Here is a 26,519-nt window from a genome sequence, read left to right on the forward strand (position 1 = left end):
AGCTGCATCCAACACACGGCGCTGCTGTCCCCAAGCCCCCCGCGGCGATGCGGGGCCATGGGTAGGGCGCAGACCCCGCTGCGGGCACGATGCACGACCCCAAACCCACCCCAGAAAGCGGTGCCAGCAGCTGGGGCAGCAGGACAGGGGCTGTTCCTGCTCGCCCCGTCCTGGCAAACCCTTCAAAGCCTCTGCTTCAAAGCAGCCCCGGGCGCACGGCAGCCGGACGTGCGCAGCCGAGGGCTCCCCGGGGATCGCGCCCCGCACGCCAGGAGCTCGGGGGGGACGTCCCCAGACCCCATCCCAGCAGAGACCCCATGGATTGGGGCCGCTCTGGGTGTCTGGGGGGGACAGCAGAGGGGTTTCTGCAGCTGGGGTGGCGGTGGGGGCTGACCCCACGGCGCAGCCCCCACCCCAGGATGAGCCCGGGATGGGATTTTTGGCAAAAGGCAGCCAGGAAACGCAGGGAAGGAGCGGCTGAGAGCCCGGCTTCCTCCTGGGGAAGGGCAGTGCGGGAAGGGGCCTTGCCCTCCCCGTGACACCGGCAGCCCGGGGGGACACGGCCACAGGGCTGGGGCGAAGGCTTTGTCACCCCCTTGGGGGGGCTGCAGGTTTTTGGGGAGGGGGCTCACACCCGCACCTTGTCCTGGATGTGCCCAGGGCCATCCGAGCACGGTGCCCAACTGGGGACCCATCATTTGGGGACGCGTAACTTTGGGGACACACAGATCTGGGGACACACCTTTTGGGGACGCATCGTTTGGGGACACAGAAATTTGGGGACACCCCTTTTGGGGACACCCTTCCAACAACGGCAGCGTGGGTCCCTCTGCAGTGCCATCAGGCAGCTCGGGGCCGGGGGGGGGAGCTGGAAGGGAGCCCAGCACGGGGAGGGGGGGGGACACCAGCGGCCACCCGGTGCTGCTCGGTCACAGGGCTGGAGTGCCACCTCTTGGGACAGCAGAAACCAGGCGGGCAGGCGGCGTCTGCTTCAAATTTTAATGAAAGAAATAAGTTAATAAGTTAATAAAGTGAGGTAACTACCGCCGGCTGGGGAGGGCTGCGGGGACCAGCCAGCCCCTGAGGAGGGGGGGGGGGGCTGCTGAGCGGGGCTGGGGGGCGAAGCTGTCACATGCACCCTCGCCCCAGGGGCACCCACAGCCCCCCCCCGCCCACCAGGCACCCATGGGTGGGTGGAAAGGGACGGGGGGGGTGCAGCAGCAGCAGCACGGGGGGGCTGCAAGCTCGGCCCTCGCTGGCCACATGCACTAATGAGGCTAACGAGCAAGCTCGGGGCAACCCCAGCGTCCCCCCCCCCACTTTTTACTGGGAGCAGAAGCATCCCTGGGGGGGGGCTGGGGAGGGGGTGGAAATCCCACAGCCCGACGCTGAGAGAGAAGTCCCAAAAGCCCCCCCCACACACCACGGGGAGCACCGGGGGCACCAGCCCCGGCTCTGCAAATTTTGGCACTACCACGGTCACCCCCAGCCCTGCGGGGCTGGAAACCAAGCAGCGTGCAAGGGGGGGGGCACAGGGACAACCCCCCCCCCAAAAAAAAAGGTTTGCCACCCAGCCCTGAGTCCTCAGGACCCCCCTTGGGGAGCAGGATCCAGCCCTGTGCACTATTGGGGGGGGGGTTGCTTATTGCCTACCATGGCCCCCCCCAGGGTTGCTGTCCCCGGGGGGGGGCGTTGCATATTCGGACATTATTGCATATAGAATATCAATATCAATATCAGTATCATTATCTCCTACCTACGTGTTGCCCTGGGAGCATGCATGGGGGGGGGGGGGTCAGGGTCAGCCCCCTGCCCCCCCTGCTCAGCACCGCAGCGAGGGGCTGGAGCCTTGCATAGCTTTTGGTGGCCCTGGGGGCGAGCGGGTGGCACCGGGGCAGGACCCTGCTTTTTTTTTGGGGGGGAGGGGGGGGGGGGCTGGACACTTGCCCTGGCTCTGGGGGGCTTCCACACCCCCCTGGGGGGCTCCTCCACCCCCCCCCAGCACGGTCAGATCCTGCCTGCACCCCATCCCTCTCCCACCGTGCGCCCTTGCGCAGCGCAAAACCCGAGCACCACGGCGCTGGGCGATGCCGGGGGGGCTCCTGCGCCCCCCGTACCCTGCCCTGCGCCCCCCCCGTGGGCTGTCGGGGTCCGTCCCCGCCGCCCTCAGTCCATGTTGGCGCTGGCCGAGCGGGAGCTGCTGAGGGTCTGTGCGGAGGCCGAGATGTCCTCGTGCTCCACGGGGCTGTGGTAGTCGGAGGTGCTGTCGGGCTCGCCGGGGGGCACCCGCACGGCCCCCAGGCTGAAGGAGTTGCTGCAGCCTTTGCGCAGGCACTGCGAGTAGAGGCCGAGCAGCACGTCCAGCTTGTGCTCGATCGACTGCACCTGCGGGCGGGCGGCGCTCAGCAGACCCCCAGGAGACCCCCAGGGGACCCCCAGGGGACCCCCAGGGGACCCTAGGGGACAGGGAGGTGCCCGCCGGTGGCCGTCCCCTCCTCACCTGCCTCTCCACCTTGGCCACGCGCCCCATCATGCTCAACTCATCCACCGGCTCCGGCTCGGGCGCCGCTTTCTCCCCCTTCTCCCGCGTCTTCTTGTCCCCAGCGGGGCCCCCCCTGCCCACGATCTGGTCCACGCTGTCCCCAGGGGACACGCGGGACCGTGAGGTGAGGGACGGGCACGGCTCACGGGGACGCGTCCTGCGCGTCACGACGGGTGGCCACGGGGCTCGTGGGGACAAACGGGGGGGGGGGGGGGGGGTCCTGTAGGAACCCGGAGCCCCCCCTGCCCACCCCAGGGGTCCCAGCTCACCGTGTCTGCAGGCTCTTGATCCTGCCCAGCATGTCCAGGTGCCCGGCCGAGTACTGCTCGATGACATCCTTCACGTCGTAGGGCCGCAGCGTCTCCTTGAACTTCCTCTTGGCCACCAGGAACTTCAGGATCCTGCGGGGACAGCGGGGTGGCTGCGGGCACCGGGGTGGGGTGGGGTGGGGGGCCAGAACCCCCAAGCCCCCATGGGAGCTCATCCGGAGACGTCTGCTCATCCCAAATGCCGTTTTGGGGACAGAAGGGGCAATATAGGGGACGTGGGCTCACCGCACAGCCCTGATGAGGGTCTTCACCGCCGGCAGGATGTCCTCGAAGGCCAGCTCGCAGGGGGGGCTCTTCTCCTCGCCGCTGTCCTCCGGCGGGCAGTCGGCTGCGGGCACAACAGAGCTCAGGGACCCCCCCCCATAATGGGGACCCCCCCCAGACCCGCTCCCGGGGCTCACCCTCGGCCGGGGGTCGCGGCTTGAGCCGGAGGGAGGCTCGGAAGCGCGTGCGGTCGTTGAAGCTCCAGCTCTTGTGCACCTTGCTGGGACTCGAGGCCTCGGGGGGGTCCTCGGGGCTGGGGGAGCGCTGCAGGGGGGGCCCCAAGTGCTGCCGGCCCCGGCCGCCGGGGGGGCCCAGGCGGATGCGGTCCCTGATGCCCATCTTGGTGCTGCGGGGCAGAGGACGGCAGCGTCAAGGTGGGGATGGGGGGGGACACAACAGCAGGGGGGGGGAGGACGGGGCTGCAGAGCCCCCCCGAACACAAATCGGGCACGAGCTGGGGCGCAGGCGTCACCGTGCAGGAGTCTGAGCCCCTTTTGATTTCTGAGAGCAGAGAAAGGAGGAGACAGACGGACGGGGGACAGACGGGCACGGGGGGGGGACACGCAGCAGAGCAGCCCCCACGGAGCAGCCCCGCTCCTGCCCCAGCTCGGCTGGCACGGGGGGGGTCTGGGGAACACGGCCAGGCCCCCCCATCCTCCTCCTCCTCTTCCTCCTCCTCCTCTTCCTCCTCCTCCTCCAGCACCCAGCTCCTGCTCTGCTCCCGCGTGCTGAGCGCAGCCGCCCCCCTGCAGCCCCAACGCGAGCTCTGCTGGCTTGGGGGGGGGGGGACACAACAGCCATGATTTATGTAGGACCTACACAAACACACCGCCTGGCGCGACGAGGGGCCGCAAGCACGCTTTGGCACATGCGAGGAGGCCGAGCAGAAAGGGGCCCAGCTCCAGCCAAGCCGGAGCTGCAGAGGGGTCCCCAGCAAAGCGGGGTGTGGGGAGACCCCCGCCCGCTGCACGGGGGGGCTCCGGGAGACCCGGGCACCCCCCTCGACTTCCCCACCCAGGGGCACCAGGCTCCTGCCTTCATCGGGGCCATCAGACAGGAGAACCCAGCACGGCTCAGCCGTGCCACAGGCGGAGAAACCGCGGCACGGCCACCACGGGTACAGGACCCAAGGGGGGGGGAGCCAGCCCCGAACCCAACCCAAGCCATGCAGCCCCTCAGGACGACCCCGCTCTGCCCTCTCTGCCCCTATTTCTGCCCCCCCCCCACCCCAACCCAACCCCGCAGGCAGCCCCGCATGGATCCCATGCACCCGGCGGCTCCTGGCCCCGGTACCTCCGTCTCCACGTGGCCCACGTCCTCGGCTTACCACTACCCAGCTGCCTGGGGTCGGGGCAGGCACGGGAGGAAAAACAGCATTAGGGGGGGGTGGCCGGCACGGCTGAGAGCCCCCCCGACCCCGCACACCCCGCTCCTGCTGCGAGGAGCTGAGCGCCGCGGTTTGTGTAGGTCCTGCATAAACACCAGCGTCTGCCCCGCAGCTCCGTAAAAAAGCAGGGGTGGGGGGGCCACGGGAACGATCCTGAGCCCTGGTCCTCGTGGGGTCGTCCCCCCCCCCGGTGCCCGCTGGCCGGGGCGGGCGGCTCGGGGGCGCGCGTTTACCTGAGGCTCAAGCACTTGTGGGGCCGCGCGTCCTCCTCCTGCCAGCTATGGGGTGAGTCGGGGGGGGGGGGGGTGCAGAGAGGGTTTGGGGATTTGGGGAGGGGGCGAGGGGACGGTGAGGAGGGAGGGGGAGGAGAGAGACAAGGGGAGATGTTATGAGAGGCGATGCTCGCGGAGATGGGGCCGGGGAGATGGGTGCAGACACCGGTGCTGCCGCAGGAGGAGCCCCCCCCTCCGAGCCCGTACTCACCTCGGGACCCCCTCGGCCCCGCAGGGGGGAAACTGAGGCACGGGGCCGTGGCGGAGCAGAGCCCCCTCTCCCTACCTAACCCTGCTGCCAGCACCGATGCCCTGGGGCCGGGCTCGGTGGCTCTTCGGAGCTCAGGACCCCCGGGCACCGTCCCAGCACCGCGGGGGGCTCCACGGCGTTGCCAAAGCGTCCGTCCAAAGGGGCCAAAATTGGCACGGGGTGGGGGGCCGCAGCGTGGCTCTGCCGGGACAGAGGGGCCGGGGGCTGCTCCGCCGAGGTGCCGGGGGTGGCAGCACGTGGGGACACGGAGGAGAGGGCAGAGACGTGGAGCTGGGGGGGGGGCTGCTCCCTACCTTTCCCCCGAGCAAGGCGCGGGGACGGCGCTTTTCTGGGCAGAGGTGAAGGGGTGATAAGGCGGCGGTGGGGCTCCGTCGGGCCATTTTCTCACCTCTGCGTTCCTAAATCCTCCGTTGCGGGCTCGGTGCAAGTGCTCAAACATAAGGAGCAGCTCTCTGAGGGCGGGGTCAAACGGAAAGAGGGAGAAATTAAAAAACAAAAAACAAAACAAAAAAAAAAAACGCGGCGAAGCAAAATGCGGGGGGGGAGCGAAACAAGGAGGGAGAGGGGGCTCTGCAAAACAAAGGGGGAAAAGGGGAAAAAGGGGAAGGAAAGGAGGAAAAAGGGGAAGGAAAGGGGGAAAAAGGGGAAAGGGAAGGGGGAAAAAGGGGAAGGGAAGGGGGAAAAAGGGGAAAGGGAAGGGCTCCCACGCAGCCTGCGGGGCTGAGAGGTGATGGCACCACTGGGATGGGACAGGCAGGGGACAGGCAGGCCGAGTGTCCCTGCTGTGGGGAGCTGCCCCCAAGTGCCCCGGGGGCTCGGGAGCTGCTGGAGCAGCCGGGGGAGGCTCAGACCCCGCGGGGATCGAGCCCGGCCCCATCCTCGCTCTGCTGGAGGAGAAGCGGCTCCCGGCACAGCAGCGATGCACCGGGGGCACCGGAGCTCCTCGGGGGCACGGCTGTTAGGAACCCTGCTTTTGGGGGAAATAAAGAGCAGAACAGAATCAGAAATTTGTTGTGGCAAAAAAAATAACACATGAAGTGAGCGGCAGCAGAACACAAAACCAAAGGTGGACGGGAGGGGAGGGCTGGGAGCACGCAGGGCATCCGGAGACATTTTGGGGTCCTGGCTCACACGTGGCAGCAGCGAGTTTGGGAGGTGAAAGCGCCGCAGGATGGGGCAGGGGGCTCCCCGCTGAGCCCCCCCGGGTCCCTCTGGCTCCTGGCTTGCTGCAGCCCCACCGCCGCGGCCGTGGGGTCCCCGTGACCGGCAGCACCGTCCCCTCTCCCGGAGGAAGGCGATGGATGGGGTGAGAGGTGGTGGTGGGATGGGTGCTGTGGGGTGGGGGGGTGGGATGAGGATGCATTTGGGTTTTGGGCAGCCCCTGAGCTGCGTCTCCGGCGTCCTGGTGCTGAGCAAGGAGCCGCTCGTCCCCGCGGTCCCCACCGAGCTCTCGGCGTCCCCACGTGTCCCCTGGTCCCTGCGGGGACCCCCTGCGAGCCCCCCCGCCGCCTCTCGCCCCCACCCTGCCTACCTGAAGGAGGGCAGGAGGCTGTCGTAGTAGCACCAGGTGGCCGCCAGGTACGCCCGGCTGGCGTCCGTTGAGTAGAGCCGCCACGCAGCCTGGGCAGGAGGGAGCCCGCGGGCATCAGGGCCGGCCCGAGCCCCCCCTTGCTGCCCCTCCTGTCCCCCCCACGGGGATCTGTGGTGGCACAGACCCCCCTGGGGCACCCACGGGTGTTGGCTGGAGCTACCTGGATGAGGTTGGCTGCAGGCGTGCGCCTCTTCTCAAAGTGCTTCTGCCGGTGCTGCTCCTGCACCTTGAGGGCGAAGCCGGAGCCCAGGATACCCTGGAGGATACGGGAGGGGATGGGGTCCGCGGAGGGTGGATTTTGCCCCTTTTCCCCTCAATTTTTGCCACGTGGCGGGGTGGGGGAGCGTGCCCCTTCTCTCCTGTCCTACTCACGGCAGGCAGAGCGAAGAAGGAGATGCCGAGCAGGGCGAAGCCGGCCGCCAGCATCCTCCCCAGCCACGTCTGCGGCGTCTTGTCCCCGTAGCCGATGGTGGTGAGCGTCACCTGAGCGGGGACAGACAACGGGGAGCCCTGCAGGGAGCTCCCCCACACACCCCACAGCCCCGTCCCACCCTCCTGGTCCCCTCCCGGGGCTAGAGGGGGGGGGTCCTCGCTTACCGTGCCCCACCAGAGGGAGTCGGCGTAGGTGGCGAACTGCGCGTTGGCGTCCTTCTCCACCAGGTAGACGAGGAAGGAGGCGAAGATGAGCACCAAGAAGCCGATGTACCAGGCGGTGATCAGCTCCTGGTGGGGCAGCGGGGGTGAGCGGGGTCTGGGTGAGGTTTGGGGGGGTGGGGGGACACCGGGACCCCCCTTCTCCTCGTCCTCACCTTGCTGTGGGCGTAGACCACGGAGCCCAGCAGCTTCCAGGTGCCGCCGCGGCGGTCCATGCGCACCATGCGCAGGATCTGCAGGAAGCGCATGCTGCGCAGCGCCGAGGTGGCGAAGATGTTGCCCTGCGTGCCGGCGGCGATGACGGCCACCGAGGCGATGAAGACGATGAAATCTGGAGGGCGGAGAGGGCGAGGGGTGGGGCGCGGGGGGTTTGTATGGCCTGGGTGATGCTCAGAGCCCCCCAAATCCCCATACCCTGTACCTATCACGAGGGCGAGGTTTGGGCACGTGGGGTTTTTATGGAATGGGTGATGCTCAAAGCCCCCAAATCCCCGCACCCCATACCTATCACAAAGGTGAGGGTCAGCTGTGGGGGTTTTTATGGCATGGGTGATGCTCAGAGCTCAGAGCCCCCAAATCCCCATACCTCATACCTCTCATGAGGGAGAGAATCAGTTGTAGGGGTTTTTATGGCATGGGTGATGCTGAAAGTCCCCAACCACCTGCACCCCGTACCTATCACGAGGATGAGGGTCAGGTGTATGTTTTTTTTTTATGACATGGGTGATGCTGAAAGCCTCCAAATCCCTGCACCCTGTACCTATCACAAGGGAGAGGGCTGGGTGTTGGGTTTTTTATGGCCTGGGTGATGCTCAGAGCCCCCAAATCCCCATACCCTGCACCTATCACGAAGGCGAGGGTCAGCTGTGGGGGTTTTTGTGGCATGGATGATGCAGAAAGTCCCCAAATCTCCACACCCCGTACCTATCACGAGGGTGAGGGGTGGGGTGCGTGGGGTTTTTATGGCGTGGGTGATGCTCAGAGCCCCCAAATCCCTGCACCCCGTACCTATCATGAAGGTGAGGGTCAGTTATGTGGGTTTTTATGGCCTGGGTGATGCTCAAAGCCCCCAAACCCCCTCACCCCGTACCTATCACGCAGAAGGGTTTCCGGGCAAAGCGGAGCCTCCCCCGCCAGCCCCGGTAGCGGCAGCAGCAGCCGGCCGCCCAGACGCGGACGATGTACTCCATGCCGAACACCACGATCATGACAAACTCCTGCAGGGGGGGACGAGCGGGGTGAAACCAGGAGGGCAGGGGCTGCAGGACGGCACGGGGAAGCTTTGGGGGTGCAAAAGGAAACCGGGACCCCCCCCCGGGACCCCCCAAGTGACACAGCTCCGAGCTCCGGGTGCAGGGCCCACGGCCGTCGAGGCTCCCCGAGCAGCCCAGCCCTACCTGTGCCAAGCTCAAACTGAGCCGGGTCCTTTTCCTCCTCCGTCAGCATTGTCCTCGAGCCCCCGTTCTGCTTACTCGGGGGAACGTCACCAGGACCTGCCCGATTTAGTCCCCGCCGCTCGCAAGAACCCCGGCGTCAGCCGTTTCTGACACACTTTGGGGGAAAATTGCCTTTTTTTTTTTTTTTTTTTTTTTTATTATTTTTAGCCCCTCCTGCCCTGCCTCCCCACCCCACCGAGGGGTCACCCCAAGCCTCCAGGACCCCGCAAGCAGCGAGGCCACCCCACAGAGTCCCCAACGTGCCGGGCTGGGTGGCATCGGCATCGCCACCGGCATCGGGCAGCGGTGGAAGCCACGGGGCCGAGGGCTGGGAGGGGGTCTCCAGGAGGGGGCTGCGGTGGTTTTAGCACGGGTGTGCCTCCCCCCCCCCTCTTACCAGGATGAAGAGGCACTCGTTGGCCAGCTTCTGGTGCTCCTGGATGGTGGAGAAGACGGAGAGCACCAGGCAGCTGAAGACGAGGAGGAAGCTGCAACGAGAGCGCACGGGGGTGGGAGGGTGTTGGGGGGGGTGGGAGGGTGTTCGGGGTGGGCTGGGGGGGTCCGGACCTTCCCCGGGGGTTGAGGCTGAGCCTCTCCGAGGCCGGGCTTTGCCCCTAGGGGGAGGCAGGGAGCGGCTCGGGAGCGCGCAGGGTGCGGGGATGCGCCCGGAGCGCGCCCCGAGGAGCCCCCGGGAGCCGCTGCCCGAGGGTCCCGCACAGAGCCCGGCCGAGGGGGGGGGGGACGGGGGGGGCTCGGGGTGGGCAGGAGGAAGAAATTCGGCCCCCCCCAGGCTCAGGAGGCCCCCAGGGAATGGGGGTGCCCGGCTCTGGGGGTGCCCGAGGCCGGGCTGGATGGGGCTGGGGGCAGCTGGAGCTGGGGGCAGCCGGGGCTGGGGGCAGGGGTCGTGCCCATGGGGGGGGGCTGGAGCAGAGGATCTCGGAGGTCCCTTCAACCCGAGCCATTTTGGGGTGTTTAATGCCCCAAAATACCCAGCGGAGCACGGTGACAGTGTGCAGAGGCAGGGGATGGGGCAGGGAACCGTGACCCCCCCCCAGCATCCTCACCCTCTCACCCAGGAGTGGGGGCTGCAGGGGACACCTCGGACACTGCCCGGCCCCCGCTTGCAGCCCCCCCGCTGCCACTGCTGGCACCAGGAGCGATGTCCCCAACGGGACAGGCAAGGGGGGGGCTTTAACACCTCGCTGCTGGGCAGGCGGAGGGGACCAGGGGCCCCACAGGACCCCCCCGTGATGGGGTCATGTCCCCAGGCCACCCCGCAGCACACAGGGGAGGAGGAGGAGGAGGAGGAGGAGGAGGAGGAGGAGGAGGAGGAGGAGGAGGAGGAGGAGGAGGAGGAAGGCCCGGCTCCAGCAGCCGTGGGGCTCGGTGCCAGGCTCTGCCGCAGCCCTGCGGCCTCTTACCCAAAACAACCGCTTAAAAAAAAAAGCAGGGCAGGAGCTGGAGGGCCCCCCCCAGGCAGAAAGGGGACCAGAGCCACTGTCCCCGCTGTCGCTGCCCCCATGGGGACCTGGCACCACAGCGGGGACACGGAGCCACTTGGGAACAGCCGGGACCCAAGGGCAGAGTCAGCAGGGAGCTGCTCCGAGGCTGCCCGTCCCGAGAGCTGGGGCGAGACCAAAGGGGCTTTGGCCCACTTAAAATAAAAAGGAGGGGAGAAGAAAAATAGATTCTGGAGCTGAGGCAGACGAAACTCTCCAAAAATACATTATTTTTTTTTTTTTTTTCCCCTGATCCAGCGATTCTAAAAATGGAAAGCGGAGGGTTTGTGCCACCGGCCCCACGTGATGGGCGCGCAGAGGGCTCCGCTCGAGCCGCCTTGCGTAACGGCACGGGGGCACCGGCACTGGCTCCCCCCCCCCGAACTGGGCACAGTGGGGACAGAGCTGGGAGCACAGCCCCACCACGGGCAGCACCGGGGCTGCTGGTGCAAGCAGGGTGGTCCCAGCACCCCCCCCTGACCCCCCCAGCACCCGGTGCAAGCAAAGCCCCTGGGACCTGCAAGAGGCGCTGCGGAGAGCGCAGGGCTCGGCTCGGCACCGTGCTGCCCGACGCCGTCTCGGAGCACTTTCTCGTCTCCTCTTGCTGCTGACACGGAGATTTGGAGCTGAATTGGCTGCCCGGGGTGGCTGAGGGGCTGAAACCAGACCCTACAGCTGCAGGAAGGCACCACGGGGAGAGGTGTCCGCCGGGACGATGCTCGGTGCCCTCCTCAGGAGCACCCAGGCCAAGGGGAGGTGGCTCAGGCACCGAGCGCTCAGGAGGGAGCTGAGAGGTCCCCGGCAGCACCGCGTGAACCCGGGCTGGCTGGGATGGTGCAAAAGGAGCGAGAGCCAGACCTGGGTGAGAAAACAGCCTGAAGGAACCAGGCCGGTCCCTTCCCCAAAACCGCTGCCACGAGGGGAAATCGGAGACGAGGCTGAGGGCAGAGAAACGCAAGGAAACGGGAGAAGGGCCGGGAGCAGGGCAGAGCTGGAACAACACACACCCAGACAAAGGGGCTGGGGGCATCGCGGCCCCATGCGATGCTCCGAGGTGCTCCCCGGCTTTGGGGCCGGGGGCTGCAGCCATCCCCTGCCCCCTGCATGATGGGCACAGCCTTTTCCCCGTGCAGGAGCTCTGCCCGTAGCAGCTGGGGGCAGCAGCAGCTCGCCGGGCTCCCCGCCGCGCCGACGCTCGTCTGGAGAAGCAAACCCAAACCTTGGCCGAGCCGCCCAGGGCAGCGCCTTTGTGCACCATCAGCAGCAAACGTTACACAAGCGGGATTTGGCAGGCAATGACACGGGCAGCGGAGCGCAAAGCAGAAGAGAATGCAGAAATCTCCCAGCCTGCGAAGATTTGTGCCTCTCGCCCAAGCTGGGGCCAGACAGGGGGGGTCTCTGATCCCTGGCACACGCTGGCCCCGCTGGGCACCCTCCTAACCCGAGCACCGCACGGGCACCGAGCTGGTTGGGGTCACCGTGCTGCAGGAGTGATGGAAAGCCACCCCGAGAGCTGCTGCCCCCAGTGCCACCCCCCCAGGGGGATGCTCCTGCCCGGCCCCCGGCCCCACAGCGGGGTTTTGTGAAGGACACGATCGTGGGAGGCCCCCACGGCCCCGCAGGGAAGGCAACTTTGTGGGAACACATCACCTGCTGGGAATTAACTCACAAAGCTGGGGAAAGAGCCCCTGGCCTGGCTGCTGGCAGTGCCTAAGCAGCTTAGGGGAGGATCAGGTGCCGGGGGGGCAGGAAAGGGGCTCCCCAAAGCCCCCCCACCATGTCCCAAATGCTGAAGCCAGGGGCTGTGGGGGCACCTCCTGTGCCTCCCCACACCCTGCAGGCACGGAGCTCGTCCGCAGGAGCGCTCCTCCCGCCGTGCCCCAAAAATATTAATTAAAACCCAGCAGGGGAGGGGCTGGTTGGAGAAAACGAACCTCCTGGCATTGATCTTCATTAGGGCTGCCTTCGCCATATGCTCCCGGCCGCTCCGGCGGCAGGAGAGGGGAAGGAGCAGGTGAGGTGGGGAAGGTGCTGAGCTCAGGGAAATGGGATGGGGTCAGCCAGGGGCACCCCCAGCACCCCGAAAGCTGGGCTGAACCCCCCCCCAGGCAGACAGGCTCCAGCCCCGGGGGCTGCACCAAAGGGGTTTGGCGAGGCTGGGAAATGGGGGTGAGGTTTGGGCACCCCTGTGCCCGGCCCTGCTGCAGGCAGCAGCAGGGCAGAGCGCGGTGGTAACGGGGTGGAAGGAAAACACCACGTGCCATAGAGCAAACAGCTCAGCCTGGGGACGAGCCCGGCACGGCCCCGAGAGGGAGAGGAATCAGTGGCACCGCCAGCCCTGGCACCACCGTGGCACTGCCGGGTCCCCACGGTGCTGGGTGGCAGCGCCGGGTGTCCCCAACCTGCGCACCAAGTCCACTCGGGGGACAAAACCACCCAAACCTGGCTGGGATGGGGACAAGGATGGGGTCAGGGATGAGGACGGGGATGGTGCTTTGCCCCCCGCATCCCCAAACCCGCCAGGCTCAGCACCCCGAGCACCGCCTGCAGCTGTATAAACAGCGTGTCTTATAAATCCCCCGTCCCTCGCGCAGCAGCCTTGCAGGAGAGGCGGTGCAGGAGGCCTGTCTGCCCCGGGGATATAAATATCAGCTCTGGAGCCGGCCTGTTTGTGGCCGTAACCATGGCAGGGGCGGCCACCCCCTCGTCCCGCAGTGCCGGGCATCGCCTGTGGCCACGCAGGAGCTCGGTGGCTGCTCCTGCCCAGCACCCAAAACAAAAAAACCCCAATCCCTTGGGAAGGGGAAGGAGCTGCCCTAATCGCTGCCGTGCCTCCAGCTCGAGGGGTGCACGAGGGGGAGGTGGGACCCGGGACAAGGAGCCCAGCTGGGGGCTGCACGGCGCATCCCGTGGCCGCGCAGGGACCCAGTGTCACCGCCCAGAAGGGATCTGGATGAGGTCCCCCGCTCCGTGCTTCCCTGCCAGGTGCTTTGGTGAAGGCAGCCAGGCACGGACTCGCTGCACGAGTGACAAAACCCTGGCACTGCACGGCCGGGCAAGCATCGTCCTCCCCGTGCCGAGCCCCGCGCGGGGCCACGCCGCGCACCCTGCGCCCTAGGGTGGGTGCCAAGAAGTCCCCGAGGCCTTCGGGCTCCGGGCAGAGCGAGCTGGAGACTGAGAGCAGCATCACACATCGCCCACCCCGGGGTCTGTGCCCCTCGTCGCCCCCCGGCCCCGTGTCCTGGCGGGGGAACGGTCACAAGGTTCCTGCGGACGGTGCCAAGACGCTCACACGGAGCAGCTGAGATAGTTTTGCTCTTGAATCATCTGGCAAGCCACGGGCTGAGGGGAGGGGGGAGGAAAGGGAGCGAGTTCCCAGACCCATTCCCGAGAGGCCGTGCACCCCAGCACAACAGGAGGGGGACAGGAGACCCCCCGAGGGCATCGCACATGGGGGGCAGAGGGGGCAGGTCGGGGCGCTCAGCCCCATTCCATCCCCTCACCCCAGGGCACAGACAACCCAAACCTCTCCAAGAGCATCCCCTCGGGATGGGGGCTCCCCATCCACGCAGCTGTCCCCCCCTGTCCTCACCACTGGGGCCAGCCAGACCCAGGCCCCAAAACCCTGCACCTTGTGCCCGGGGTCCGGCAGGAGCAGCTGGAGGGGAAACGAAGAAGAAAGAAGAAAGAAGGAAATCGATGTGCAGTTTCACGTTGCACCACAGCCACTTCATTTTATGCCCCAGCGACGCTGCGTCAGGTTCAGCAAACTGCTGCGTTGCCTTCTCCTTCCCCTGGCGTTTTCCCCTGCACCACAGCTCCCATTTCAAGCTGGGACAAGAGGACAGGGGGCGGCCCTGAGGGGGTCCCCTGGGACCACCAGGAAGGAGCCCTGGCTCCGAGGGCGCAGCTCCAGCAGCCGAGGGTCCCGGCCTCGCTGTCCTGTTTCATTTTGGCCACCCACGTGCAGCAGTCGGGTTTTCCTCCTCCTCCTCCTCCCCAAAGGAGCCACCGTGTGGGATGCCAGCGGCTGGGGACGAGCCAGGTCCCTCCAGAGCAAGAGTGACAGCGAGTTACAGCCCGGAGGAGCTCAACACCAGAGGGTTTTGCAGGGCAGGCGGAGGACAGCCAGCACTGAGCAGGAGGTGAAGCAACTTCCCTGCAAACCCTCCGGGGCTCCAGCCCATTAAACGGCCCCAGGTGGGTTCGGCAGGGCCCTGCCACGTGCCGAAGCATTAAGCAGTGCTCGGGTGCTGTCCTCCACCCCCCGTGCCAGCAGGGATGCCCACGGCCCCGCAGCCAAACCAAGGGGCACCACGCGCCCACTCCAGCTTTGGTCTACCCTTTCCCTCCACGTCCTGGCCTCGTCCCCATCCCCAGGGGCAGGGAGATACTTCCCCAGGAGGGGGGTAAATAGGGGCACACCAGTTTGGCACCGTCCCACCAGTGCCCCCAGAGCAGCCGGCACGGGGAGGCGTGTGGATTACCCCACCCCGGGGGCTGCGCTTTGGGTAGGGGTCCGGGGATGCTGCCGGTGCTGCTGGCTCGGCCTTCCCCATTTTGCTCCAGGTCAGACCTCACTAAAACCCGTATTAAAGAGCTCCTCTAAGGGCTGGAAACGTGCTGAGCTGAGCTCCTGGTGCAGCTCCACGCTGCCAGAGCCCCCTCTCCACCGGGGCAGGGCACCCGTGGCAGGGCACCGCTCCCCCCGGGGCTTTGCTGGCACACGCAGGGAGAACAGCGAAAGAGGAAGCTTTGATTTGCCTCTGGCCCTAAATCCTGTTGGTTAAGGCTCCAGTCACGCTCCCAGATTTTCCCTGTAAGCCCTGGGCTAGGAGCTGGCACCAGCCAAGCCCAGGCTCGGTGTGGTCAGCACGGCCCCGAATCAAGGGGACAGAGGGGACGGGGCCACCACCGCCCCCCTCGGCTCTATTTTTGGGGCAGGACGAGGGGGCTGCAAAGATGTGGCAGCAACAAACCCATCCCACGAGGGGGGAACCAGCATCACCCAGCCCCCAGCAGCCGCTCGGGGAGGATTTGGGATCAATTTCCCCGCAGGAGGAGACTGGACTTTGCCAATAAGCGGTATCAGCTCAGCCCGGCTACGTGCTCCCAGACCTTAAACTGCTCGGAGGAGGGAAGCTCTCCGCTTCTCAGCGGGTATTTCCATTTTAGCAGTTTCCATTTTAGCAGTTTTCAGCCCTGTCTGGGAGCCAGGCTGCTGGGGAGGCAGCGCGCAGCCGTGGACGGGTCCTGGGCCTGGCGCTGCCCCGACCTTGGGCAACCTTGGGGCATCTCCCGTCCCTCGGTGTCCCCCGAGCAAGAGGGGGTAACGCCGTCCTCCTCGTCCCCAAACCTATCCTCAGGCATCGAGGCACACAGATCGCTCCTGCAAACACCGGTACCCAGCGCTGCGACAGCTTCACAGCTCCCTTCTGCCGTGGGGGTGAAAATTTGGAAGCCAGAAGTGAGCCAAACTCCCTGGGAAGTCTTTTCGGAGCAGGCAGCCCTCTGTGCGCCCACCGTGGCGCCTTCCCATGGGTTTTTTGGGGGTCCTGGACAGCCCGGCAGGGACGGGGGCACCGGCACAGCCACGCAGCCCAGCCCTCGAGGGCAGGTGGGGCTGGGGACGGGCACGATTCCCGTTCCCATCCCCATCCCAATGATTCCTATCCCAGCCAGGTCCAGCCCCAGCAGACGAGCACCTTGGAGCTGCCCCAAGCCGTGGCACTGTCCCCAATTTGGGGACAAAGCCACCTCCCGGTGGCACCCGCAGCTCCGTGGCTCTGCAAGGGGACCTGCTTGGTTCGGTGCTGCTGTTTTTGGGGGAAAAACACCCACAGGGAGAAGGCGCTGCGGGAGGAGGAGGATGCCTGGGCCCACCCGGAGGATCCCAGTGCAGAAACCCAGCAAGAACACAAAAAAAAAAGCTTTGTCCCCCCTCCCCAAGCAGGAGGTTTCGGCTGCCACCCCAAACTCCCCGCTGGAAAAGCTTTGACGGGCAGCACTTGCAGCGTAGGGATTATTTCCAGACCACACTGCGGAGGTGTCGGCAGCCCTTACAAATGGGGCCCCGGGCTCCTCTCGTGGCTCCCCGGGGAGCTCAGGTGCCCTGCGATCAAGTGACAAATTCCTCCTGCCATCGCAAAGTGCTAACTTACACAAGACCCACTTTCCTGCCTCTTAACGAGCTGCGGCCCCGTGCTCCCCGCTAACGAGCGGGCACCGCTGCGCAACGGGGCCGGGGAGGCAAAATTTGGGGCTCCCACTCCACGGGGGGGCCGTGCCCAGCAGGGCTGAAGGGTGCACACCGAGTGCATGAGAGATTTTTGGGGAAAAACATCACTTTCCGCATGGCTACGGCCGGGCAGGGAGTAGCAGCACCCCAGCAGGGTCCCAGGTGGGGGTGGGCAGCGCAGCCCCGCACGGAGCCCCCCAGCCCCTGGGTGCACCCCCAGGGGGGTCCCAGCCCCCTGAGGACACCCCAAGGGGCAGAAATCCCCCCTTGGCCACGAGCTGAGGCTGTGCCTCTGCTGATGGCCGGGCTGGGGAAGGGCCCAGCTCCTGGAGCATCCCCGGGACGTGCTGGGGACCAGCAGCACCGGGGACCACGGGGGGGACATCTCACGGGGCACCACTGCCAGGCTTTTACCAGGGAGAACCCCCCCAAAAAAAAAAACACCTCCCCCATCCCACCTTGGCACAGCTCTGGGGATGCCAGGAGGGGACTTTTGGGTGCCTGCCCCACGGCCACCCCACGGGACGGGTCCCTGGTGGCACCCAAAGGTGCCCTATGCCCCTTCTGTGGGACCCCCATCCCCGAGGGTCCCCATGGACTCACAGGGGACAGGGACTAGACCGAGGGGGTGCCCCCAGCACGGCGCAGAGCGGCACCGGGGAGCCGTCGGGGGCTCAGCACCCTTTCTCAGCCCCCCCCCCGGCTGGGTGCTCGCCCCCTGCCCGCTCCCGGAGCTCCCCAACTCGCTGCGCACCCGGCAAACCCCACCGGGGCGCGCGGGGAAGCTCCGGCCCCCCCCCACCCCGAGGGCGTCCCTCTTCTCAGCACCACCCCGCCACCCCCGGGAGGTCACAGCCCACCCCCCCAACCCCCCAAAACCCCCCCAAAACCCCCCAAAAAACGAAAGGGTCCCGTCCCGCGGCACTCACATAAAGGCGTGGTACACGAAAGCCCCCCCGCGGGGCCGCTCCAGCACGTTGTACAGGCAATTCTGCAGCCTCCGCCGGCACCGGGGGGGTCCGGCGGGGCGGGGGGCACCGGCAGCAGCAGCAGAAAGAGCAGCAACAGCAGCGGGGGAGGCAGCAGAAGCAGCGGGGGGGGCAGCCCCGAGGCTCGGAGCCGCCAGCAGCCCCCGGCGGCGGGGAGCGGGGGTCCCGCCGGGGCCCCCCCCGCTGTCGGTGCGCACCGCCCGCAGCCGCTCCCCGCCGCTCCCCGCCGCCCCGGCCATGGCGCCCGGCCCCGTTCACGCCTCCCTCATGGCCCCCCCCGTGTCCCCCCCCCCCCCTAGAGCCCCGGAGCCCCGGGCAGGCTCCGTTTAATCCGCGCCCACCCCCCCCCGCCCCGGTTCTGTCTCCTCCTGGTTCTCTCTCCCCGGTCACCTGCCTTTAGCCGCCCCCCCCTCCCGGTAACGGGACCTCCCCCCCCTCTCCGGTGCTGCCCCGCCCCGCAGCACCTGGCCCCCGCCCACCCCAAGCCGGGGGGGGGGATTTGGGGGAGCCCGCAGAGGTGGCAGCCCCCGGGGGGAAAAGGGGAGGGGGCGCCGCTGGCTCTCAGTGGGGTCCCCCCCCCCTCTCTCTCCGGTGCTGCTGGGGGACCCGGTCCCATTCTGCCCCCCCCCCCCGAGCCCGGTGGGGAGGGTCCGCTATGGGGGGGGGGGGGGTGTGTGGGGCAGCTCGGAGGGAGCGTCCCGAATCTCCAGGGATGGAGCAGCCTGGGGGGAGCATCCCAAATTGTAGGGGATGGAGCATCCCGGGGGGGGACATCCTAAATCACAGGGGATGGAGCAGCCCGGGGGGAGCAGCCCGAATTGTAGGGGATGGAGCATCCCAAGGGGAGCATCCCAAAGCACTGGGTGCCGAGCACCCCAAAACACCAGGGACGGAGCACCCCAAGAGTGAGCATCCCAAACCATGGGGCATGGAACATCCCGGGGGGAGCATCCCAAATATCAGGGTACGGAGCATCCTTGGGGGGGAACATCCTAAATCACAGGGGATGGAGCAGCCCGGGGGGAGCATCCCAAATTGTAGGGTATGGAGCAGAGCACCCCAAAGCACCAGGGATGGAGAATCCCAAGAGCGAGCATCCCAAACCATGGGGCATGGAGCATCCAGGGGGGAGCATCCCAAATTGTAGGGTATGCAGCATCCCAAGGGGAGCATCCCATGGGTGCTGAGCACCCCAAAGCACCCGGGCCGGAGCACCCCAGGATCCCCAATTCCTCCCCTGTCCTCGAGGTCCCGCGCACCCACAAGGGTTTTGCTCTGCCACCTTATTCCCCCGAGCTCCCCCGCTACCAGATGGGGAAACTGAGGCACGCTGCAGCCGGTTCCCCAGCCCTTGCCCCATGGGGGGTGCCCCGGGGCCCCGAGCTCCAGGAGAGGAGCACAAGTTCCAGCTCCGGGCGGTGAATTATTTAACGCGGTGCTTGGAGATCCTGGCACGGGCACGGGGCCCTCGTGAGCGCTGCGGTAATGGGGTCGGGCTGGGGGAGCACACACAAGAAATGGATGGTTTGATTTTGAGGGGGCACGGGGGAAATCGTGCTGGCCAAACCCACCCCGAGGGCCAGCCTGCAAAACCAATCTCCCCCCGAGGATGCCCCACAAGCACCCAAGGGTGCCCCAAAAGCACCACGGCACCAAGACGCCAACGAGAGCCGGCTCCGTGTGGGCTGTAACCGTGTGGATCCAACCCAAAATCTGCCCCGCGCCCTCCTGCAGCCCAATTCTGAGCTCCTCGGGGGTCCCAATGCAGCGTCCCCCCCCCTCGCCGTGGAGCACCCTGACCTTCAGCATCTCCCTCGGGTTCCTGCGCCCCCCTCGTCCCCACGGTTTCGGTTTCACCTGGCGATTGATCGGAGCCTGCGGAGTTAAGGTGACCTGAAAGGACTTCCAGAGAGGGGCACGGGCACAGGGGGGGGGCCGGGCGGGTGGGAAATTTTGGGTTTATTCCCCCTTTGGAGCGGGAGGGTGCAGGCTGAGGTCCCAGACGTGCTGGGGAAGCTCTGGGGGAGCTCCGCTCGCAGAATTAGGGATTTTTTTTAAACAAAGTCATCGCTTCTCCAAGCTGGGGGGAGAAGGGGACCTCGAAGGCTGCAGCTGTGGCCGTGCTGCTGCTCCCTCCCGGCCCAGCAGAGCACCCGGGGGTGATTTTGGGAAGGGTGCATCCTGCACCGGGGTCACGCTTTCCACCTGCGCAGATCCTGGGAAAATCCCCTGCTGTCGTGGAGCTGGGAGGTTTTGTAGGGTACTGGCCCAGCCAGCAGAACCAGCAGAGGTTTTGGGGAGCCGTCCCAGGCTCTGTTGGCTTTTTACCCCCTGCCTGGCCACGGGCATCCCGCAGAGACCCCTCACATCCTCGGGTCTGGCCCCCAGTGGAACTTTTAAAGAGGATTTCCGAGGCCGGGTGCTGGTGAGCGAGGAGGGCCTGCGTGCTCGGAGCCTGCTGCCCTCTTGGGATTGCAGCTCGAATTCCTGGCACGGACGGGGAGGCCGGGATTTGAGGCCAGGATTTGCATCTAGAGGATTTCCAGTAAGTTTTGCAGCCCTGGTATGCAGCTGCAGAGCTGCCGGCTGGGGAGGGCGACTGGTGGGACGGGGGCTCCACGGGGAAGTTGGGATGGGATGGGAGCAAAACCCAGGCTGGTGCCCTCCGTGGGGGACTCTGGGGGGGTCCCAGGGAAGATTTGGGGGCGCACAGAGGGCAGGAGGTGGCCAAAACCTCTGCACAAGGGAGCCTGAGCTGGGGCTCGGTGGCTGGGATGGAAAATGCTGGGGACAGGGTGCTCGGGGCTGGCTGTGCCCCGGGAGCTGGGGACAACTGGGAGCAGGGACAGGGGGCAGGGAGGGCTGCGGAGCACCCGCGTCTGCCAAAAACTTGGCCAAACCAGCTCCGTTACGAGCCAGCCGGCGTGGTGAGAGCAGCCTGCCTTCAATCACAGGGGGGGGCTCTCGCTGCAGCTCACACACATTTTGTGTCCTTCAAGCTATTTGTTTAATTATCTGTCTGTCTATCTATCCATCCCCAATTAAACTCCTTCAAGCAAACGCAAGGCAGAGCCCAGCTTTGGGCACAGAGCTCTTGGGCAGAGCCCAGCTCGGGTGGCTGCCAGCCTCCGTCCCCAGGACCCTCCATCCCCAGGACCCTCCATCCCTGTGAGCCTCCATCCCCAGGACCCTCCATCCCCACGCAGCAGCCACCCGTGGGTGCCCTCTCGTGGCCGCAGCCCACACGCAGAGTTTTCACCCAATATATTCTATTTTTTCCCATTTTTGTGCTGACTCTGCTCCAGGCGCGGTGGTGCCCATCCTGCACGGCGCTGAGGGCGCTGCTGGCTCCCAGCCCTTTTAGGACTCCTTTTAGGACTCCCAGGGGTGCCCTCACCTCCTCACCTGGCCCAGGAGCTGCAATTCCTGCACCAAACTCCCTCGCTGGAACAACCCGGCCCCGTTTATGGACTTTACACCACTCCTGGAGCTGCTCCTCGCTGCGAAACCACGGCGAGCTCGGCTCTTCTGGCAGGAAAAATGAGCAGCTGCTGGTGCTGGCACTGTCCCTGCGCTGTCACAGCTCTGCCAAGGCGCTGCACAAAGCCACAGAGCCCCTCCTGGACGACGTGCCAAGTATGTCAAATCGCCCGATGGTGGACACAAAGATTAGGAGTTACAAAACCTCAGCCGTGTTTTAGCCAAGACCCAGGCTTGGCCCCAACGCCGCCAGGATCCTCGCCGTGTGCTCAGTGAAACCTGGCTCCTGGAGCTCGTTCACACCCGCCCCAAACCCCTCGCTGCTGCAGAAGCTGCAGGGAAGGCTGACAAAATGCTGCTGTGCTGAGGCAGGCACCATACAGCGACCCCACAGAGACCTCCTTGGCTGGTGGGCACCAAGAGAGCTCCCACCCCACTACTCATGTTCCCAAAGACCCCACTAAGCCCCTTCTGCAGCCACCCTCAAGCCCCGTTTGCTGTTTTCACCACTTTGGGGTGATTTTTTCAGGGACTGGGGCTGCGCTTCGCTTGGCAGGTTGATGCTGGGCACCGGTTCCCAAAGAAAGTGCAGACGTTATCTTAGAAAGGAAATTTATTTTGTTTCATGAAGCTTATATTACATGCATCGACTGAAGCTAGTACAACAGTTAACAGCAGGGCTGGGGTTTGTCCAGACTTCCATTAGTGTTTCTGGAATAAACCAGGCCAAATTAAAGAATTGTTTGCCCTTAGAAAATACAGTCATAATACAAGGAATGTTTTTGTTTTCACTTTAATTACTCTTCCCCTACTCCCTGCCCCCTAGCTGCATACACTCAATGCTCCGGCTTACCAAAAAAGGAGGCAGGAGAGGAAAATCTAACACACATACACACTGCCCCCCCCCCACGCCCCTAATGGACCACTGAGATGGTGGGACTGAATCTAGCTCTATTCAGAGAAAAATACAAAGAGAATACCGGGAATAAAGCTCTTACAACAAACCAGAGGCAGTACCCTTTAATCATTTCACTAGATAAAAACGTTTTACACATTGTTCAATGAGATGCTGCCAATTCCTTTCGATGACTTCTCTTCAGTTTCCAGGGGGTCGAACGAGCAGCTGAATACACTGAAATATTGACTTCTGAAATTGAAAATACAAATATTGCCTTCTTGTCAGTGTCTGCTGGATATTCTCTCATACCCACCAGAGGAAGGCGTATAGTGCACCAGAGACTGCAGCCTACTGTAGGCTGAATATTGAGCACGGATACAGAGAAGCAGATGGGTTCATCAGACCGGGTCGGTACGGCCAGCGTGGGGCTGTAACGTGGTTTTGTTTCCACACGGAGACACGAGGTGCCCTCAGTCCCCTGTCACTTGCGTGGCCTGGCCGTCTGAGGTTTGGTTGGTGGACTGAATGAACATGGGCTGGGTGATGTCCTGGCCTGCAGGCATGGTCACTTGCTGGATCTGATAAAGCTGCTGGAGGGGGAAGAAAGGGCTGTCAGTTCTCATCACACACACACAGCGTTCCTTCCCTCCGAGCACATTAACCCTATGAGTTTAGTGGTGCTGATAACAGCAGCTCCCAGGTCCAAGTCGTATCTGTCCCAGAAAATGGAGCACAAAGCACCGCTGGTAGGATTTAAGCAATGGATGTCTGGAGTAATTCTGTGAATTTCTCATGCCCAGACCGAGTTGGCGCTGCTTATGCAATAGTCAATAGCTAAACGTTAGGACCTTTATTCTTGGATTGGTTAGGATTAAAATGCATCCTAGGCAGAGTGCAAGGGACTGGGTTAATTTGGAGCTGCAGCCAAACGTGAAGAATCCACCTGGATTAAGAGTGGCACAACATTCACTTATCCTGCATCTGCTTAGGGTTTGGTGGCAGTAGCAGGGTTTTACCTGGAGGAGTCGATTTGCCAGAACACACAGACTTTAAAACAGTCTTTCCAGCCTCTGACTTTGAAGGGACGTAGCACCAACAACCTCCAAATTCTTACCTGTCCATCTGTGAACTGGCTGAACTGCTGCTGTCCTTGCTGGACTTCTGTCTGCGTTATCTGCAAGGGTAAGAGAAGGATGATCACTGAGGGCATTTTGGAGAGGGCCAGGACCCCACCAAAATATTCTGCCGCGGCCTTTCAAGAGCATTTAGACTCTTCCAAACTTCGTTCCCCCACCACGTGGTAAGATACATCTCATGCCGCTGGACTGCAGTCATGCTGGTGCTAACTGCAAGTCAAGAACAGGGGACATGGGGTTCAGCTGTTCCAAACCAAACACAAGCATGTCCTCTCTGACTGGCACCAGGAGAATGCGGCCTCCAGGATCACAGAAAAGCAGCAGCTCTCCTATCAGGCAGAGAAGAATCCCTTGGTGACCAGCCTCACCAAGACCACGAGGTAACCTGCTGGCAGCAACGCTGGCCCTGATGTTTCACCTCTACAACAGCCCTCCTGAGAGCGTGCGCTGCTGCTGCTCCTCCCTCACCCAGCCAGAAGGAGCAGAAGTAAAGAGAAGGCTGATGAACTGAAGTTTTACCTGCAATCAGCTCAGAGGCAGCACGAGCTTTATACAGTGAGAGCCACGCACGCACGCACACACACGCATGCAGCTTTCACGTACAGGTAAAGGAAACTTCCACTACGCTCCTCGCTTCGTTATTCTGACCAAGGTAACAGGAAGAAAAGAAACGCAGGAACCCTAGCCCAAGAGTTGGTAAAATTCAACTGGACTTTGCAGTTTCAGGAGCTAGGGAACAACACTTTAACAGTTAATGTCAGCCCTGCCGTCAGAGTGCATACCTGCTGTGCATTGGTTGCAAGCGTCTGGATCTGCCCCTGGACTACCTGGGTGCCTGACACAGGTTGGGCTAAGCGGATATACTGCAGCTGGCCAGCATTCAACTGAACCTGGAGACAAGCGGAGGGGGCAGGGAAAGAAAATTAAACAGGTAACTGTGTAACCTGAAACACACAAACTTGCCTTCTCGTTTCCACAACAGAAGCCAGAGTAATAGATGCCATGGGAAGCTTCAGTTGGTTACCGGTTGAGATGAGCAACTACCACTACCTGCCAAAGCAAGAACGATGTCCACAGAACTCCTCCAGGTTCTTGAAGTAAACCCCAAAGAAGCACCACATCACTTCTTTCTTTCTTTCTCCAGAATGGAAGTGGTCAGTTAGTAGCTAAAGCATATTAATTGCTAAATTTCTGAAAGCATCAAGGACACTCATTTGTCTTTTTAGTTAGGAGAACCAAGTTACGACTTCGATGCATTGTTTCACATAAAGAAAGCTCTCACGAGCTAGCTGCACACAATGACACTCCTGTTACATTCTGCCAAAAAAATATAAAAAGAAAATACGGGAAATTTTCAAATAAACGAAGGCAGTGCAGATGACAAAACCCAGGGATATTGCAAGATAGTATTTGGAACCTTTAATTACAGCTCTTCCCCACCTGGCAGAGGCCAATTCTTTGTGTCGGTGCTTTGTGTTTTACGTTCAAACGCAGATTTATTTCCTACAACCCAGATCTTGCAAGGGTAGATGCCTGGGGGAGTGGGATGTGAAGAAAGTGTCATCGCAGTAACCTCAGCTCTCGTTTTGCATTTTCTGTGATACAAACAGCTGATACTGCTAATACCCATCTGAGAAGCAATAAAAAGCTCACCACATGCTTGATATTACTCTTGAATTTTTCATTTTGCGTTATTTATAGATTCATAGCCTTCAGGTTAATTATACACAAAAAAAAAATATTTTAAGTTTAAGTTTTCTTCTTTTTAAAAAGGGTGAAGACAGACATACAAAACACTTGAACACGGCTCACTTGACAAAGGTTGGAAGTGCCTAGAACATGGGCTTGGCATTTACACAAACACCGCTGACTTCACCAGCTGTGTCTAAAAGCTCCAATATTATTTCAAGAGCAAATAAACTCCACATGAGCATAAACATTTCAATAAAGAATCTGTTTCTGCACTGAGATCTGCCTGCAGAGCATGTTTTCCACGCTGGGGGTTTCCTGCTTCGATTTTAACTATGCTACCAACAGAATGGATCAAAGCCATTTAGAAAAACTGCTCTTCCAGAACCGTCAGTAAGCTCCACAGAGCTGGCCTGGCAATGCTTAGGCTAAGATACAGATGAAATTTAACACAAAATTAACGTGGGAAAACAAACGATTACCATTTAATTGATGTAGAGGCTTCCTTCCTTCCAACTTTGCTCAGTTTTTAAAAAGAATAAAGCCACCTTCCCACAGGCAACCCACGGTCCCAGAGCAAACAGAGGGAAGAAGCAGAGTATCAGGAGCATGTGGAAAGCCAGCAGAGAGTTTTGGGAAGATTCTCCCAGCACTCTTGCAATCTTCAGAGATGCTCCTGGTTTTACGAGAGTGTTTCAAACTTTTATATCTGCGTTAAGAAGGATTCTTAGCTGAACCCTAACAGATACCAGGGTGAAAAAAAAAGAACCATCAGAAGACAATGGTAACTGTATTGAGATAGAAAGGGAAAAATAATAAAAGCACAGCAGAAAGAGCAAAATGGATGGCAGCACTGAATAGACCGAGGGCTGCAGCTCTGTGGAACCACACAAAGTGCTTTCCAGGTGAGGGCACTAACAAGCTCTCGTGGTGAGCGCACGGCTCCCCCGCTCCATTGTCCTTCGTTTGGTGGAAGCAGAAAGGGGGAAAGGTGTTTCATCTTCCACACACTGTGGCTCTTCGACACGTTGTGATTAAAAGGAGATCTGTTTAACTACAGGCAAAACAGCATCTCTGCTAAATGCTGAAGGGAGAATTGTATTTCATTAAAACACCACTCCCAAGTTACTCTCTTTTATAGTCTTATGCTTGTTAGAGACCCAAGCGCTCCTGAAGACAAAGCTTCCATGCTCAGGCACTTGACAGTTCTTATCTCATATCTGTTAATTTAAGCAGCATCCGAGGACCAGCCATAACTACCTGCTCTTAAATGCTCCCAGGCAAGAGGACGGTAGAAGAAAATGCCTGGCCAAAAGCAGGCACTAATTAAAAAGCCTCCAGACACACATTTTCATAAAGCATGTGATCGCTTACAACTGGATGCACCTACGTGGAGAACAGCACTTTGTGCACAACGCTACGGTCCCCTCACAGCTGCTTTATGAAGATTTCTTTCCCTCAGTAGATCTCCAAATCCTTTTCTTGCAGGGAGTTGCAGCATTCAGCAGAGACGACTGGAAAACAAGTCTGAACTGTTCTTCTGTTGCCAAACCAAAGGAGGATGCTGCAACACTCGGTACTGTTTTAACAGATTCACTCAGGCAGGGGTGCAGATCTCCTTCCCAAAGGCTTTTAAGAACAAGTATCTCAGAGAGGCTTCCATAAAGAAAGAAAAAATAAGAATGTAAGAGAAAGGCAGTGGAGAGCACAGAGGAGAAAAAAGGTTGCTTGTAGGAAAATACCACATTTGGCAAGCAGTGAGCTTCCTTTCGGACCAACACCTTAAGCCAAGCAGTCGGAATTAGCTGAAGATTTAAGAGATGAGAAGAAGTGGGAGGTGAATT

At 62.5% G+C, this 26,519-nt stretch overlaps 2 protein-coding genes across 15 annotated transcripts in view; both read right to left on the minus strand.

Moving 5' to 3' along the window:
• Positions 1-987: 987 nt before the first annotated feature.
• KCNQ4 (potassium voltage-gated channel subfamily Q member 4) lies at positions 988-17,711 on the minus strand (the record flags this gene model as incomplete). The annotated part of the gene is made up of 16 exons (XM_084496864.1): positions 988-2,385; positions 2,501-2,636; positions 2,812-2,943; positions 3,097-3,199; positions 3,273-3,481; positions 4,429-4,476; positions 4,756-4,800; positions 5,359-5,517; positions 6,597-6,685; positions 6,817-6,912; positions 7,029-7,139; positions 7,254-7,379; positions 7,466-7,641; positions 8,401-8,527; positions 9,144-9,234; positions 17,413-17,711. The coding sequence occupies 16 exons, from the start codon at positions 17,709-17,711 to the stop codon at positions 2,167-2,169; spliced, it is 2,166 nt and encodes a 721-aa protein (XP_084352990.1). The 3' UTR covers positions 988-2,166.
• Positions 17,712-21,547: 3,836 nt separating this feature from the next.
• NFYC (nuclear transcription factor Y subunit gamma) overlaps positions 21,548-26,519 on the minus strand; it is a 28,230-nt gene continuing 23,258 nt past the window's right edge. For 7 of the 14 annotated variants that reach the window (XM_084497133.1, XM_084497122.1, XM_084497129.1 and 4 more), the window contains 3 exons: positions 23,769-23,876; positions 22,965-23,024; positions 21,548-22,440 (listed from right to left, as the gene is read on the minus strand). In XM_084497133.1, the coding sequence (XP_084353259.1) occupies positions 22,321-22,440; positions 22,965-23,024; positions 23,769-23,876 (288 nt within the window). In that variant the 3' untranslated portion in view covers positions 21,548-22,320. The remainder of the gene's footprint in view (positions 22,441-22,964; positions 23,025-23,768; positions 23,877-26,519) is intronic. The other 7 variants (XM_084497131.1, XM_084497135.1, XM_084497132.1 and 4 more) reach the window with 3 other exon arrangements.

This window comes from Aythya ferina, assembly GCF_964211825.1.
Source record: "Aythya ferina genome assembly, chromosome: 24".
Lineage (NCBI taxonomy): Eukaryota > Metazoa > Chordata > Aves > Anseriformes > Anatidae > Aythya > Aythya ferina.